At 45.9% G+C, this 16859-nt stretch overlaps 2 protein-coding genes across 7 annotated transcripts in view; both read left to right on the top strand.

Moving 5' to 3' along the window:
- Nucleotides 1-16859, top strand: part of LOC109320353 (zinc finger protein 385C-like) — a 235576-nt gene that overhangs the window by 160531 nt on the left and 58186 nt on the right. The gene's annotated exons all lie outside the window — the stretch shown is intronic.
- Nucleotides 4051-16240, top strand: LOC109320352 (zinc finger protein 862-like). 4 transcript variants are annotated; one of them, XM_019550407.1, is made up of 4 exons: nucleotides 4051-4426; nucleotides 9674-9853; nucleotides 10361-10990; nucleotides 14210-16240. In XM_019550407.1, the coding sequence occupies exons 3-4, from the start codon at nucleotides 10472-10474 to the stop codon at nucleotides 15740-15742; spliced, it is 2052 nt and encodes a 683-aa protein (XP_019405952.1). In that variant the 5' UTR covers nucleotides 4051-4426; nucleotides 9674-9853; nucleotides 10361-10471; the 3' UTR covers nucleotides 15743-16240. The 4 variants fall into 4 exon arrangements, with proteins under 4 accessions (XP_019405952.1, XP_019405956.1, XP_019405954.1 ...); XM_019550409.1 differs by having other exon boundaries at nucleotides 4064-4101; XM_019550411.1 differs by lacking the exon at nucleotides 9674-9853.

Genomic DNA, 16859 nt, shown 5'->3' with positions numbered 1-16859 from the left:
GGATTGAGGTAAGACTAACTGGCCTATAGTTTCCTGGGTACTCCTTCCTCCCTTTTTTGAAAATGGGAACTATGTTGGATCTCTTCCGGTCCTCTGGCACCACTGAGTGGGGCTCAGCTGGTCTATGTGCTGGATCCAGCCTGTGAACAGACCCTACACTTCGGGTCTGGTGTCATGTGCTGTGTCCAAAGTTGTGTGCCAGGTTTGGAGCTGTGTGCTGGGTCTGGTCTTGGCCCAATCCAGTGTGCAGGGCCATGTCATCCAGCCCCACAGATCCAAAAAATTAGTGATAGGGGAGCAGTGGCAGTGTTCATTGCCAGGGGACTCCCAAGACCATAGCAAGTAATGTTGCTACTGCTTCTCCCATTGCCAAATATCCAGACCCTTGTGGAGCCCCACGGGCCAGATGACTCGGCTCCATGGGCTGGATCTGGCCCACAGGCTGTACTTTTAGTATCGCTGCTTTAAAAAGAACAGCTGCACTGCCACTGAGCTCCTGTTATACCAGAATTAAGAGCTATAATGAAAAGGCAGGTGTCTCAACCCAGGCTGCTTTAGCAGGAGTTCAGGGAGATTCAGCCAAATGCTGCATGTTCTCTCTGCCTTGTATTGGGTCTGAGTAGGTTGCTCGAGTTGTTTATAGCATTTGAGTCCTGTCTGGCCTCAGGTACCCAGTGTTGTGGCCTTCCTTTGTCCATTTCTTCACTTCTGGTCTAGAAATGTGTGTGTAGTGGGGGGGGAGAAAAGAGGACAAAATTGCTTCCCAGCCCTTCTATCCCTAAAGCATGAGGTCTGATTCCTCTAAGGTGGCTATCTGGCCACTGCCTAACCTGAGCACTGATCACACCTCAGTGGGAGTTTTGCCACTGACCTCACTGCATGTAAGATCAAGCCCTTAAGATCTTGTCTGCACTGGAGGTTGCCCCGGGTCAGCTGTCAGGGACCTAGCTGCCATCATAGTTGTGTTGGCATGAAGTCCTGGTATAGTTTGCACCAATGGATAGTGCAGGTTTTGCTGTTTATTTCTGTGTTCAGATAGGGAAAGGATGCCTGATGCAAACCGTAGCTTAGAGGGAATTTCCCTGGATGCGTTTGGTGTTCCCACTGAAATTTCACATAGCTGAGGCTGTGTGAGTTGACAGAGCATATTGATGTAGAACAGTGATTCTAAGCCAGAGTGCTGTGGCACCTATGGGGTGCCGTAAAATCCTTTTAAGGGTGCTACAGGGTGCCACGCATGATTACACTTACTCAGCATGGTTACACCTACTCATGATTCAAGATAAACTCAGAGATTTCAAATAGGAATACAGAGCATCATACACACCCTCATCTGTTGTGATCCCGAGTTTTTTTCCAACAGAAAACTTGCTCTAGTATTTTTCCATAGTCAGCAAATGAGTGAAAACTAAGAGCTGTCATTTTCTGATGGTGCCCTGACTCTGATGAGGGGTGCCTTGAGTCTAAAAAGATTAAGAACTGCTGCTATAGAATACGATCATTTTCCAGTAGTATGTTGAGCAGGGGTGGCATTCTGCTCTTTTCTGGACTCCTAGACAACAGGACTTTATCATCATCATCATAGAAGGGACCTCAAGAGGACATCTAGTCCAACCCTCCTACGTGAGGCACGAATCATCTTGTGTCCCATACAGGGATCAAACTTGTGACCTTGGCGTTTAATCATATAGGTCTCAAAAATCACACTTATGCAAAGCCTGGCATACTGTTCCTACACATAGCATCAAGCACATGAGCAGCTAAGTATGTGCCCAGAAATAGAATGCCAGCATGTGCATAAGTGTCATGTTTGGGGTCTTAGGTGTTCATATGTAATCATCAAGGCCTCCAGAAAAGATCAGAATCCCAACCTAATTGTTACAGTCTGTCCTAGGAAGGTTTTTCTCATTCATTCACTCCTCAGAGAGACTCTAGTTATGCTCTTAAACCAGTGGTGCCCTATCTTTCAGCCCTGCTGGCCAGATGAGTGGTATGAGGCCAGTTTGCAGGCTGGATCTGATACATGGCCCTGATGCAGCATGTGTCAAATCAGGCCTGCTGCCCCAACCCCACCTGTGCTCATGCTGAATCAGGCCTACTGCCCCAGCCCTAGATCTGTGTCTGCCATCCAGATCCTATACAGGGGCTATATCATCTGATCCATGGGGCTTGGAAATCTGGTACTGAGGGAGCAGTGGCAGCATTAATTGATACCATTCTCGCACTGCCAAATTTTCAGATCCCTGGGGAGCCCTATAGGACAGATCACACTGCTTCATAGGTTAGATGTGGCCTCTGGGCTAGAAGATGAGCACCCCCATCTTAAAACTGCTCTGTTGCTTTGTAAAAATCCTCATATTCCTATTCCCAGTGGCTGCCTCCTTCTATAATTTCCAAGGCATAACTGCCTCTGCAAAGTCTGGGAGCTTTCTTCTGAACTCCATTTACGTTCATTTTACTCCCTCAAGGTCCCGAGCATCTCTGTGGCTCTTGCTTTGTGAGATGTTGAGTTAAAAAGAACAAATAGATCTTCTGGGCTGTAGATAAGAATGATTCTTTAGTTGCAAAATAAGGCCCTGATCCCACAAGAAGTATGTGCCTGCCTTCGCACTCTGCTTCAATGGAACTACTTCCTAGAGTCAAATACGTGCCTTATTCTTAGAGGATCTAATAATTGAAAACCAGTACCTTATAACTCTACCAGCATAGTTAATGACATGGTATATGATATCACACCTGCCCACCCAACATAGATGCAGTATGTGGTAGTATTTATACTGCCATCAAACCTAGGAGTTCCCATCATTGGACCCAGCACCCCATTGTGCTGGCCATTGTACAGACAGAACAAAAAGATGCTCCCTGCCCCAAAGGGCTTTGTTCTCGGTCTGTATTACTTTCAGGAGTGTGCCTGTGTTGGTAAAACAATGCCTGCAAACCCTGCAGGAGGGTATTTGGTCTCTAAAAACTTGGATCCACTGAAAAGCGTAAAAATAAACAATTTGGCACTATGTTGATTGCTCAGTTTTAACAAGGTTTTGCCTTCTGGACCAGGCACTGTTATGCCAGGGTGTGGGTTTTGAGTTGTGTGAAATCAGATATTTGGCAAAAATTAGAAGGGGGCCAAACCTGTGATCTTCCTTTGTTCAGGTAAAGACATCTGCCTTCTGGACTTGTTTTTTTTGGACTTGGTGGACAGGAGGAATCTGGATTTAAGATGCTTGGAAACAGCAGTAATGGGCACTAATAGAAGTGGACCGCAAGATGAGGAGTTACTGTAAACATCCTGGATTGGAGGCACAGGATGCAGAAGACCAGAATTTATTTCCCACCTTTCCACTACTCTTGCCATGCAACTTTGGTTAGGTAGTTTGGGGTCAGACTTTACAAAGAGCCCATCACAGGTATAGGCACAGTGATAGGACTGTGCTGTTTGATTCTGCCTGCGTGCCTGGCTGGGAGCTGAGCACCTTTAAAACCCAGTCCTCTGTCAATCTGTGGCTCAGTTCCCCACCTGCATGGGGAGAGAGTGCGGGTAACCACTCTTCCTTCGCCTCCTCTCCTGTCTGTGTAAGTGCAGCACCTAGCAGTATGGAGACACTCCTCTCACTTGGGATGCCTTGGCATTGCCACCTTAATATAATGAAGATTCAAGGCAGAGCAGCATGGCACTATCTTGTTCAGGGAGGCACAAGCTTTTGTAGGCTACCGCCAATTTTGTCAGAAGCTGTGATTCAGAGAAGTTAGTGTCTAAGGTGCCACGCTGCCCTGCCTTCCACCAAATTTCAGGGTAACACATCTAACAACTTTTCTCTATAATTACGATGATCATTAAGAAGATCAACAGCATACAGTGCTGACAGTTCCTCATACCCAGCCTCAGCCCAGGGTCCCAGCCAGTGGGGCCCATGGCTTTGTGGTTGAACAAGCCACTGTCCTGAGCAAGCAGGATACAGCTGCCTCCTGCCAAACCTGGTGCAGCACCACCGCAAAACTTTCTCCATTTTTGGCCACCACTAGTGGCCACTACAGCCACAGGAGGCTGAGAGCATCTGAGCAGCCAGAGAGTCCTCAGAGCAAGATGGCTGCTCCCATGTCCCAGTGAGTGTGTGCAGGGGCTGCAGAGCTGCAGGTCTTTGTTTCCAAAGATCCCTGCCTCTCCTCGGGCACAGTTTTCTTTGCAGCGAGAGGAGAGAGGCAGGGAGGGCAAGGGGGAGGCTGCGCTATGCAGCACCAGCCCCGTTCTGTTCCTGATGCCTTGCAGAGTGGCTCACTCTAGGGCTGGAGGGGGTTGAATATTGGTTTTGAAAAGGTTTGGTTTGGTTTTGTATTTGGGTTTTTTTGTTTTAGTTTTCATTTTGTTTTTGTCTAAAATCCTGTGAAGTTTGCAAGCCCCTCACTCTAAATTTATGGCAGCGTTTCCATGGTATGTATCTGTAGTGGGGAGGGGGCTGGCATGTGGGGTTGGGTGTTGCAGGGCTGGGGTCTGTGTGTGTGTGCGTGTGTTTGTGTGTTGGGGAGCAGAGAGTTGCATGCTGCTGTTCTCTAGGCAGTTATCAGAAGCTTTTAAAAGATAAGGAGGCTGAGGGGTGGCATTGAAATAGCGTGTGTAATCTGGGCTTTTGCTGATTTATTTGAGACTTGGATGTCAAGAATAGAAGCTTATTGTCTTAAAAATAAATCCTGCCCAAACTTCACTGCAGGCAATTCTCTGCCCAGACTGAGTTAGTTCCTGGAGGTGAGTGAAGTATCAGAGGGGACTGGAAATAATGTGGTTACTTCCCTGCCCTCTTCCCTTTCCCTTGCCACGGATCTCATCGTAAGGGACATGCAGCTCCTAATTTTCTGCTTAGTTAACAGCAGGAAGAGGGGTGGCTAGCAGAGCAGTGAGAAGTACAAGCCCACAGTAGACCTGGAGTTCACCCATAACAGCTGTTTCTCAACCAGGAAGCACAGCGCAGCGCAGCAGGAGCTGCTTTTTGCTATCCCTTGGCCATTCCCTGCTTTTTCCAAGTGCTCTCTCTGGAGCAAGGAGATGGTTGAATGCATTTTTTACCCATACTTTGGTGGAGATTGCTGGCTCCATGCACTGCAGAGGCTATTTCTTTGTCTGATGCTTGCATTTGATCTGGGCAGACTTGTCCACCCCAAAAAGTCTTGTAGTTCTACTTTTTCTTTTTTTCTTATCTTTCTAGAGTAGTGATTTTCTTTTTTTTTAAGCACCCTATTTTGATGTTTTTTAATGAATTGTCTGTATTGGGGTTGGGGGAGGGAGCAGAGAAAACAGACTTAATTGCAGCACATTATTTACATACTCTCATGTATGTTCTTACAGAACGTTATCATCAGGCCTGTTATTACAGAAGTGCAGGCTCCTCAGTGGCTGTAGAGATTTGGGTCCCTCTGTGTAGGGAGATATATGGGGTTCAGCCTGCTCACCTGACAGCGTATATCACCTGTTTGTCTTCAGTGCCTGCCTTCCTCCATCAACTCAGACACTCTATGATGCTCCACTGAGTCTTCCCAAGGAGGGTGTTAGGAGGAAGATCAGATATGGAGAGGGACAGCCATGACTCCTGCTACCTCCTGAGTAAGCAAAGGCGCTCTTGAAACAAAGTGGAGGGATCTAAGAGTGTCGTATGTGTTGCAGACCCTGACCCATCTTAGCCACTGTCACAGGATGATCCGGGTCTTTGGGGAAGAGGGACTTCCTGGAGCTGCTAAGGTTTCAGAATGAGGTGGCCAGACATCTGTTAGAGAAAGTAGGGATTTGGGGAACAGGAGTGTATATTTCTGAGGTCTTTCTTGCTACTTTGCTGGTCTTTCCTTCCTTGTATCAGCTGCAAATCCTGAGCCCTGTTCAGGGAAGCAGGGTGCCTGACACCCTCTGCTGCTTCTGGGAAAGCATGAATGATACTGCTAGGTAGCTGGGGCAAGAGATCTGGTGGACGTGTTTCCCTGGCACTGCATATTAGTAACAGGGAACTGAAAAAGACAAATTTGGCAAGAGGTCTTTTAGCTTTGACTCTTAGATGGGCAAGTCTAGAATAGCTTCCTAATTAATATTTCTCAGAGGGGAGGGAGAGGATGCTTCTCTCTTTCATGACAAGACCCTTGGGCTCAAACAGAACAAGGAGTCTGCAAACTTTGTAAAACATCCTCTAACTTTTGGAATTGTTTCCTGACTGCTTGTGGCTTTCATTGGACAGAGGTGGGATTGAGAGCTGCCCTTAAGAGGCCTTGATTTTTTTTTAAAGCATGTGAAAAAGATTACATGGGATAGACAAAAAAAAATAGAAGGCTACCAATCCTCATTCTTCCAGGTGCCAGCCAAACTCACTTCCCTGGGGTCAGGAAGAAACCTATCCTTGTGGCAAAAAGCATCTGATGGCAGCAGCTTTGAACCTTGCTCTGACCCAGTCAAGCAGTACTTTTATTCCTTCTCTATGGTCTAATTGAAAGCCCATTGTATCAGAGGCTATTAGTGAACATGGCCCATTCGCCACATACACCAGGAGAAAGTTTAAACCCAGAGCAGGTGTATCTGATCCCTCCTATTATGGGCTGTTGCTGGAAGACCTTGTGGGAGATCTGTGCTTGTGGAAGAATTTGGAGGGGAGCAGACAATTATTTGGCAGATGAAGGGTGAGGGGATTTCTCCCTAACTTGAAGAATGGTATGAGGGAGGCAGAAAATGAGAGGAGAGGTATGGAGAGGTGCGGGGATAGTTTTAAGACCTGGATAGAGTCATCAGGAAGTGATGAGTGTGGGGACAGGGCCTGTGAGATGCAGTCACCCCGTTCTAGTCCAGCGTGTGGAGAGAAAGTGCTGTCTGTGCTGCTCTGACCTTCAGTGATATTGGCTGGCCAGAAAAGCAGCATTATGGTAGTGAAGTTCTTCCTGGAGAGAAAGCAGAATACTCATTCATGTTCAGTAGGTACATGGATGCCACAACGTCAACCTCACAACCTGCCCACTGAGGCAGATACCTCTCCTTCTCCTCATACTAATAATGGAGAAACTGAGGCTCGGGCACTAAACAGTTTGAGGTCTCAAAGGGGAGAAAGAGTTGGGGACAGGAATGGAACAGTTGGGTCCTGGTCCTGTGCTCAAATCACTTTCACTCCCTTTTCCCTGCACTTCCCCCCCACTCCCTTCCCATACTGCATGGTCTGCAGGAACTGACTCCGGCATTATCCAGAGAGAGCATCTATGCAGCTGTGCGGTGCTGCTTTTCCAGGCTGGAGAATACCTCATGCCTCCCTGGCACACTTAGCAGTGGCTGGTTTCCAGCCCCACAGACCTGGCTGTCCTGTAGTTGGCAATAAGTCCCTGCCACTTAAGCACCCAGGCCAGCTGAGGTCATGTTACTCCTCAATGCAGTTCCCATGTAGTTTTGTGAAAAGGAAGCTCTTTTCACATTACACCTTGCTTTCATTTCCTTTCGTGGGGTATTTTTTTCTCTCTGGACAGTTGGGATCTTTTCTGGCTCCAGTTACATCTTTAGCCCTCCCTTCTGCTGGATTAATCCAGCTACCTGGACTTGGAAAGCTGAGAATTTGGAGCATCACAAAGAGTAGCCAGGTGGTAGAGAGAGGGTGGTGGGGTTAGAGTACCTGGAAATGTGGGCATCTTAGCCATCCTTTCCTCGGGAGCTGTGGGGAGGAGTAGGAGGAGCGGGACCCTGAAGATATTTGAACTCTTTATTTTTCAGCCTAGAAGAAGAGGGAACTGCAAAAAAAAAAAAAAAAAAGGAGAGGCGTTGCTAGCTCATTGTTGTCCTATGATCTCAGAGGGCAGGAAGGAAGAAAATGAAATTGGGGCTTGGCAGGTGGAATTGACAGAGTAGTAGCAGGTTCCCTTTAAAGGAGTCTGTTAGCCGCTGGAAAGAAGGTGGGTACCCAGGGGGGGATTGCATCATTCACACTGTAACCAAAGAGCAGTAGCAAACCCCACAGCTCTGAGGGAGGCTTGGCTGTGGACAAAGGCTGCACTATACATGGTTATGGCACTGTGTGCACAATACTGGCTCAGATGCCACATGCTGCGTGCCCAGTCCTGTCCTGTCAGGAGCTGAGCTGTGGGATTCCTTATTCTTTGCTGCACCTGCAGTTCATGGGAGGGCTTGAAGGAATGCTGATTTCATTATCATCAATTCCCTTTTCCTTCCAAATGGCTGATACTCCAGTTCTTTCATTTTTTCCTTTCCCCATGCCTGCTTTCCTTTTATTTCCCCATGCAAGTAAGCTGAGTACTGAGAGAAGGTGTTTGGCTGAAGCTCCCTATCTAGCCATAGGACAGGCACAACCTGTGCTCCCCACTCCCTGCCAGATTTTCTGTCCTTGGCCTGGGCAGTCATTTGTCTTTCTGTTCAGGCCACCAGTAGGGGGGCTAATTAGTGCTAATTGGACAACTGTCGAGTGTTAAGAATCAGACTGTGACACTAAACTTACTTCAGAGTGGCCATGAATGGTAATGACCTTTGCTCACTGTTTCTTTATGTACACTATAGCAAAGTGGACCTTTGGCCCACCCAATCCAGTATCTTCCAGCTGCTTCAGAAGTAGCTGCAAGATGCACAAGCAATAAGCAGATGCCAGGTAGTCTGCCTCTCAAGAACATCTCTTCCTAAGGGATTGGTTTAAACCCCAAAGCATGAGGTGTTTATCTTTTCAAGCTGGTGACCATTAATTATTGTAACTCCTGTTATTTGTGTCACCTTCAAACTATACAGTTCCTCATTCAAGTCTTGCCAGTTTTTTTGCCCTCAGTGTCATCCTGTAGCAAGGAGTTCCGCTGTCTCGTTATGCACTGGCTGGGCCAGTTTTTCCTGGGTTGCACTGAGCAAGTCTCTATCACCTTTCATTTTATGTCCCTTTATTCTTCAGTCCCGCTTTCTCTTGGCTTCTCTTTTTGTAGGATCCATTCTCCTTCCATTACATCCGCCTCAGTGCTGTCATAATGCTAAGACCCAGTTAAGCTTTAGCATGTGTTTAAATTCTTTAGTGAATATGGGTGAGTTTAAACTCATCCTTTTGGTTTTTGTTGCATCAGGGCTTAAGGACATCTCTTGAGAGCTCATGGCACTACCCACTTCAAGACACCTTTCCTCCTGAAAACTGACTTGGTTCTGGCTCCCCAGTCTTCCAAATAAGGGACCAGTCCAAACCAAGTCTTCTGAGCCTGGAATCTTATTGGTTTCAGGGAGGTGTCAGAGCCTTACTATGAGGCTGGTACATATATACCACCTATACATAGAAAATAAGCAAGGTGAAGTTTAATACACACACATGCAAATCTCTAGCTACATGATTTTCAGTTAGTCAGAGGCCTCTGAGTTAGCAGTGCTCAGCTAGAGAAGACCTCCAGGGAGTCCAACACCAGGCTGGTAGCTTTCCAGAACGTTGACCAGCCCTCCATAGTGATGGGTTTTAATGGAAGACAACATGCTTGCAAGTTAAACCTGAGAATCTGTTCTTGCCCTCTTAGACTGCCTTTGGAAAGGGTTCCACAGGATTGCGGATTATCAGAAGTGACAGCTCAGCTTCCACTGCTGTTAGGAAGTAAAATGCAAAGCACTGGCTTGCTTTTGGCAAGGTGAAGAATTGGGACTCCTCCTCCTGAGGCTAAATACTGATTTTAAGCCTATTATGATTCTTCTCCATCTTCACAGGATCCACTGTGGCATGTAGATTCAGTATGGTTGGCCTCCAGCATAATCTGTTTGGGGCCACACTTCTGTCAGTTGGTCACTGGATGGATTATATCATGGGTGAAGTAGAGCATCTGCATCAACCAGTTTCCTTAAAATAGCCTGCCACTTGAATGCGGTTTCATGGACAGTAGTAACACTGTGAGTACAAGGACACACCAGCCCCTGGGATCTTAACCACCAGGTTGCCTGTCCCTGCTTAGAGCATATCTGGGCAACATGGTAGTTGAAGGAATAGCCCTCTGTATGTATTGATGCTTTCCCATTGTAGCTAGGAGCTGCAGAGGACAGCAGATTTTTTGGGTGGTGGGAAGGCCATGCAGGCAAAGCTCTGGTAACCTGCATGTCTTCCTTGGAGACAGAATGCAGACCTTGCTCTGGGCTTGGGTGTTCCACCTCACCCTGCCTCTTCTGGACGGCAAGACTGGGGGGGATCTGTTGGCCTGAGAGGACCTGAATGTTAAAGGAGTCTTTGAGATCCTGCCGTGCCGATGGCAGGCGGTATTCAGTTAACCTCCTGTAGGTGGTCTCTGGTCTTTGTAGTTAGTGCTATCTTAACCCTTCATTAAACAATGAAAACAAATAATTAGAGAAGACAAAGCTTTACCAGCTCCCTAATCCCTCTCCCCTTGTCTCTTTCGTCTCCAGTCAAACCAGGAAAGTGGTAATAAACCTTCCTTACTAAATTAAATGTAGAGGCTGCTCCTTCAAGGAAAATTTCAGTACATCCATAGTGTTGGGTTTCCCAGCCACAGCAGTATGGTACCTCCAGGGAAAAAGCCAGCTGGGGAAACTTCCAATTCCAATAAAAAGTGTAAGCGCTATTTCAATGAGCACTGGAAGGAAGAATTTACGTGGCTGGAGTTTGACTATGAAAGGAAACTCATGTTTTGCATAGAATGTCGCCAGGCACTGGTGAAGAATAAACATGGCAAAGCGGAGAATGCCTTTACTGTGGGGACGGACAACTTCCAGCGCCATGCTCTGCTACGGCACGTCACTTCTGGAGCTCACCGCCAGGCCCTGGCAGTTAACAGAGAGCAGCTGGCTTTTGAGTCACGTGTCCACAACCACCAGGAACTGCGCTCAGTGATAAAGGTGGAAGTAAACCCGACCAAGATAGCCATCCTCACCACCGTGTACTGGATGGCTAAGGAGGAGATCCCAGACGACAAGTGCTCTTCGCTGCTCGAGTTCCAGAAGCTTAACCTCTGTCAAGCCCTGCTGACTTCAGAGCACAACGAGTATTACCACCCCAGCAGCATCAAAGAGATGCAGGTGTGTATTCAGGGTGGGTTCTGTCCTGGCATGTTCTCTTTCTGCAGTTCCTTTCAGTCTAACCTTGCTGCTGCCAGGTTGCACAGCAGTTCATCCATGGAGGAGAAAAGCTGTCTTAATGTTCCCAGCTCAGCAAAACACTTAAGCATGGACTGGAGTTTGCCGCTGTTCAGCCAGGGACCCAAGCTTTGATCATCCCTGTTCACAAAAGCACTTTGGCATGTGTCCTAACATGGAGTACATTGTCATAGTAGGCTCTATGCAGCTGCCTCTCCACCTACCAATAGCATGGCCACAACCAGTTGGTGATGTGGGTGGCCTGATTAGCACTGCTGACTGTGCTAATTAGCTGGCCTTTAAGGTTGTACTAAAGCAGCTACCCTGCTTCTGGTTGTGGAGACTGCCCATGTGGAACACGTTGGTGTTTGAGGGTGCTGCTGCCCAGTATGGCACATTTGTTCTGTAGACATTTTCAAGCCTTCTGAATGTCCCTAAAGTTTGAAATGCATTCCTGACTATTGGCCGCAAGTGTATCCCCTGCCCCATTGACTTCAATGGAGTATAAACATGTAGTTAAAAGGTTTGCTGAGCCAGGGCCTAAAAGCTACCTTTTAATAGAGATCCTCTTGTCTTAAAAGCTACTTTAAAGGGCCCCCTTGTATAAGCTCCAGTACCATTTTATAGATCTTTAGTGATGACAGTTCATTGCTCTCACTGTGCTCTATTTTCCTATGATGCCTTTCAGACAGTGTCTAAACAGCCCTTACAAAGCCTGCTATGAAGGGGGTAAGCAGTTAAATCCCCATTTTACCAATGGGAAAAACCGAGTCATGGAAAAGTCAGTAGATTTGCATGAATTTTGGGGTCAGCACAAGGCTTCTACATCTGGGCTTTTATCCCCAAGAGAGAATCGTGGAGCTGAGGCAAGTTGTTTGACATCAATTCTTGGCTCGGTCCACTAATTCAGGCTGCCTCTGTCTGCACTAATCCTTTATACAAGATTACTTGTGCTGGGCAACCCTCGTTTTACTTGGTCCCTTGGGTGCATTGGTTTAGGACACATTCCTCTGTATTAAAAATTCATGCAAAACCTTGTCAGTGTCAATTCCTAATTAGGCAACATGGGAACTGTAAGGGCCAGGAGGAAATGCTATGGTCCATCAAGAGCTGGCCTTTATTAATAAATAGGGAACCAAGTTTTCACCCTGCCATTCATGTGCTTTTGATGTACATGGGAAATCATTGTACTTTAAAAGAAAGCACAATCGGAAGCATTTTTTTCTCCCTACTGTTTGAATGTGACAGATTTCACAGTAAGTTAATGATGAATATTTTAACAGTAGAAGCTTGGGAGTTCAATTAGAATACTAGAGCACTGTGGGCCTCTTTTTCTTCTGCTTTTGCCTTCAACTGGGTGATCAGCAAGATCAAGTGGCCAAAGAGTTCAGAGATGGTTTTCTTAATTTTACAAATGTTTCATGCCTGTTAAAATCAAATTAATTTTTAGCGAATCTTGGCTGGTTGCCCATCATTTCAGATAAATAAAGAGCCTTATTTTACTGCAGATAGACTAAACCCACTAATTAGATTTTTCAGTCCGTTAATGCTGCTTGCGGCATTTGGACGGGGGGGAGGGGGAGTTTTTCCTTCAAACCACTGGTATTTTAATGAAACAGACAAAATGGAATTATGAAGGAAGATGTCGTGAAGTTTTATTGTTTTTTTTCTACGCGTGATTTTTTTTGTTTGTTTTTTTTAAAGCAGGGATTTAATAGATCAAAGTAACCAAGAAAAAGCCGGTCTTTAGGTATTCTTATTAGACTTGAATAAGGCCAAGATCTTGGAAGTTGTTAGCAAGGTAGGGAGAAGGGAAAACTCCTGTTCAGGACAGCTTTTGAACGCATGTGTAAATCTTGTTGAAGTCCGTGGGTGTTAGGGAAACACTTTCCTTAGGTGTATATTTTGAGTGCTTTCCTGGATCAGAGCTTTAAATTCATTGTTGGAAACCCAAACTGTCTAAACAAGAAGTTTACTTAAAAAAAAAAAAAAAAAAAAATGGGGCAGGGGGAAAGCTGGGGGGGTTCAGTTGCCTCTCTGTGCAGTACCCACAACAGTGTCACCAAACCTGTTTGAACTCTGTCCCACCTTTATGACCACAACATTAATAATAATACTAATGCTGCAGGATCTTAAAGTAATTGGCACGAACACCACCACAGAACTCTAATGCACAGATCCAATGGACCAGACCCAGCCCATGGAAGCACTGAATCTCACCCACATACTAGGGGCTTCAGCATCAGGCAGCCTTGGCTGCGGCACTCTCCTGTACCACTGCAGGGACAAGCAGCACTGGGGACTGGGTCAGAGAGCCTACCCATCTCTGACCCAGCAAAAGGCTTTCAAGCCTACCCCTCCTCTAGTGGAATAATTTTAGGACTAAGTCATTTCCCTCACGCTGCCAGGAAGCAAGAACATGATATGAAAGGGATTGGACCATTATGATCAAATATTGTAGCATGTGTTATTTTGTGAAATAAGTGTTGCCTGGATGACTTCAATGGAAGTTTTCATGTAAAAGATGCTAAATACCGAGAGCTAGACCCTGTTATCTGTTACTCCATGGGATTTCCAGTGGAGTTACTCCAGATTTTAAGCTAGAACTCCAGGTAAAATCTATGTCAGTAAAGGTGCCTAAGCATTTTTAAGTGCATTTTTCAGAGTAAGAAGTGCCCAAGTCCTATTGCCTTTCACTGTTTCTTAAGAAGCTTATCAGCCAGAAGCTGAATTTTTAAAAGCATCACAGTCCTAGGTAAAAAAATAGTTTAAACTCTTAAAAATGTAAGATTCATCAAAAGACAGAGGGACTTTGGTTTGTTATGGAGATACTTTTTTAAATGATAGCCAAAATACCATTGGTTTTCATTGATTCCTGTGGACTTGCTTTGGAAAACATGGTGTAGACTTCCATATCACTTCAGTCCTTTGGAAAATTTTATCTTAAAGCTCTTTGAAAAGCAATGTGCTTTTCCTTAAGTGCTTTCCTGAATTGGAGTTACATACGCTGGTTTAAGCAAGATCAGATCTGTCTGTACACCTTGCAGTTGTTTATCTTGTCACGGGTGCTGCATATCTCCCATGTGCTTTTGAAATTCATTTTAATTTTTTTCTCCTCCCGCACCCACTCCCAACTTCCTGCTGCTTCATTAACTGGCCCAGGCAGCGATCGTCAAAGTCCTTCACAACGAGGACAGGCACAAGATGAAAGCATCGCCGTTCATTGGCCTGGTGGTGGACGAGACGGTTGATGTCATGGAGCATCGGAACCTCATCATGTTTACAACCACGGTCTCACCGTGCAGTGGGCAGACCTCAATCACGTTCCTGGGCAGTTTTGAGCTGCCGGCTGGGGAGGCATCTACTGTGGCAGACAAAGTGGTTGAGGTAATGCATTCTTTTGGAGTTCCCACCATGAAGATCACATGGCTCAGCTCTGACAGCTCTTCTCTGATGGCTGACAGGCTTAATGGGGTGGGGACTAAGCTGAAGTCCATGTGTCCCCTCCTCACCGAGATGCACTGCATATCCCATAGGAACTCCCTTCTACCCTCCGAGAGTGGCATTAATATAGAATATGTCCAGAAGTATGAAACTACGGTGGATGCTGTTTACAGACTCTACTCCAACTTCAAAGGGGAGAGTAACAGCCTCCAAGAGCTGCAGAGTGTCCTGGATCTGTGCGAGATAGACCTAGAGGACCCTAAGACCATCCACTGGACTTCCATCTTCCCAGCAGTGGAAGCTATCGATTCCTCATGGCCCACACTGGTACTTCTGTTAGAGAGTGAGTCAGAGAGGTCCCCTGTGGCATTTGGCCTCTGTGAAGAGCTCAAGAAGTTCCAGTTTGTGGCATTCACCAAGATCCTCCTGGATGTCCTCCCCATCTTCCAGAAGCTAAGCCGGTTCTTCCAAATTGAAGATTTTGACCTCTCCATCCTCAAACCCATCGTCTCCGCTACTGCCACCACCCTGCAAGCCCAGAAGATCACCAGTGGCCAGAACTTCCAGGAGTTCCTTAATGAGATGAATGAGCACCCCCGGGAAGACCATGAGGATGAGAGCAGGTTCTACTACAAAGGAGTGGAGCTGGCCAACTGCTCCAAGGTGCACCTGAAAAACTTTGAGCACTTGAAGGAGACCTACCTTGAGAGTGTGCGGGACAACCTGCTGGATCAGTTCCCTAGCAATGTCCTGGAGGCAGTCAACTCATTCTCCGCCATCTTTAACCCCAAGTGCTACCCTCAGTCTTTGGATGATATCAGCAGCTATGGTATCAGTGAACTGAACTTCCTCTTGCAGGCATATTCCCGGTTGGTGGTGAGCGAGAGGGCTCTAAATGATTTTCCCCTCTTCAAACGGATAGTGTTTAGCCTCAGCCAACTGTCCTTCAAGGATCTGTGCATCAAGCTGGTTTACAGCAATTCCGAAATGCACGAGCTCTTTCCTGACTTTGCTGTCCTGGCTGCCGTTGCTCTGGCCTTGCCTCTTGGCTCAGTGCTTTATGAGAAAATTAACCGGGGGAGGGAACTCATGAAACGCAGCCAGTGGCGCTATGCAAAAGATGAAGGCCTGTCCAACCTCATGAAGATCGCCATAGATGGGCCCACCATCAATGAGTTTGACTTTGCATTAGCCATTGAGTATTACGAAAGTATGAGAGAATCCAGTTTTATCATGGCACAGGTTAACTAAGCCACCCTTCTGGGCAACAGAATGTGAAAGCGCAAAGTATTTTTGACTTTGAGATAACATAACCCTGTTGATGGGGTATGAGGCCTTACACTGAAACTAGAATATTAATGGCTAAATTTTGTTTTGTTTTGTTTTATCCCTGTTTGTCCCACTGCTTTGCTACTCCTGCCGTATCTGATCAGAGGACCATGTGTTACAGGTTCCAGGGATAATTGGGAAATGTTACAAGTATTTCCTGTTCCATGTGGGGACTTTTGATGTGAGTCCTACTTTTAAGCAGGAAGAGGGATTCTTTTCTAAATCTGTTTCAGTCCTGACACCACAAAAAAGTTTGATTGAATCAGCTGACTCTCTTTTCCTGCTTTCTTAAATCGGTGGTTCTCAACCTTGTTAGGCTCAAGGAACCCCTTGTTAGGTTAAAAGCACCCCGCCTTAGACTCAAGGCACCCTCAGAAAATGTCAGCTCTGAATTTTCACTCAATTTTTGATCATGGAAAAATAATATAGTCATTTTTCTATTGCAAAGAATTCAAAAAGACTACAACAGGTCAGAATTTTTTTAAATGCATGGATTCTTTTTTAAAATCATTGTGTTTCTTTTGTGAATCATATTTGCACACCCAACAATACTAACATCATGTGGCACCCTGTAGCACCCCTGAAAAGATGTCACAGCACCCCAGGGTGCTACGGTACACTGATTGAGAATCACTGTCTTAAATGTATCCATTCTCTTAAATTCCAAATAGCATTTAGAATCACCTTTATCTTTCCTCTCTTTTTATTAAGGGAAAAAAAACCTCATGTCTTGAGCTCAAATATTACATTGCTTTTGCACACTGATACCTGGCAGCTTTTTTTCTTGATGTTCCACAAAAATAACCAATTTTTACTCTTTGGAGCCTGGAGAATGAACACCGAGACAGCATTTCTTTCTAGCTCTGTCACAAATCCGATAATGCCTAGCAGTGTCTTGTTGAAATTCCTTGCACACAGCACAAAATATTTTTAGTGTTGGAATCAGTTTGTGATCATTGCAACTGTGAGCAGTTTAGAAAAATGATATTGTAATCACCAAGGAAACATTAACTTTTAAATGCATCATTATGTATATATG

Source organism: Crocodylus porosus, unplaced genomic scaffold (genome assembly GCF_001723895.1).
Source record: "Crocodylus porosus isolate Cpor-Errol unplaced genomic scaffold, CroPor_comp1, whole genome shotgun sequence".
In the NCBI taxonomy this organism is placed as follows: domain Eukaryota; kingdom Metazoa; phylum Chordata; order Crocodylia; family Crocodylidae; genus Crocodylus; species Crocodylus porosus.
The sequence above is the reverse complement of the archived record's forward strand: the minus strand, read 5'-3'. Positions and strand labels throughout refer to the sequence as shown.

Coding starts and splice junctions, on each gene's coding strand:
- LOC109320352 (XM_019550411.1), top strand. CDS start 10,472: ATGGTACCTCCAGGGAAAAAGCCAGCTGGGGAAACTTCCAATTCCAAT. Junction 10,991..14,209: donor GCAGCATCAAAGAGATGCAG/GTGTGTATTCAG, acceptor TAACTGGCCCAG/GCAGCGATCGTCAAAGTCCT.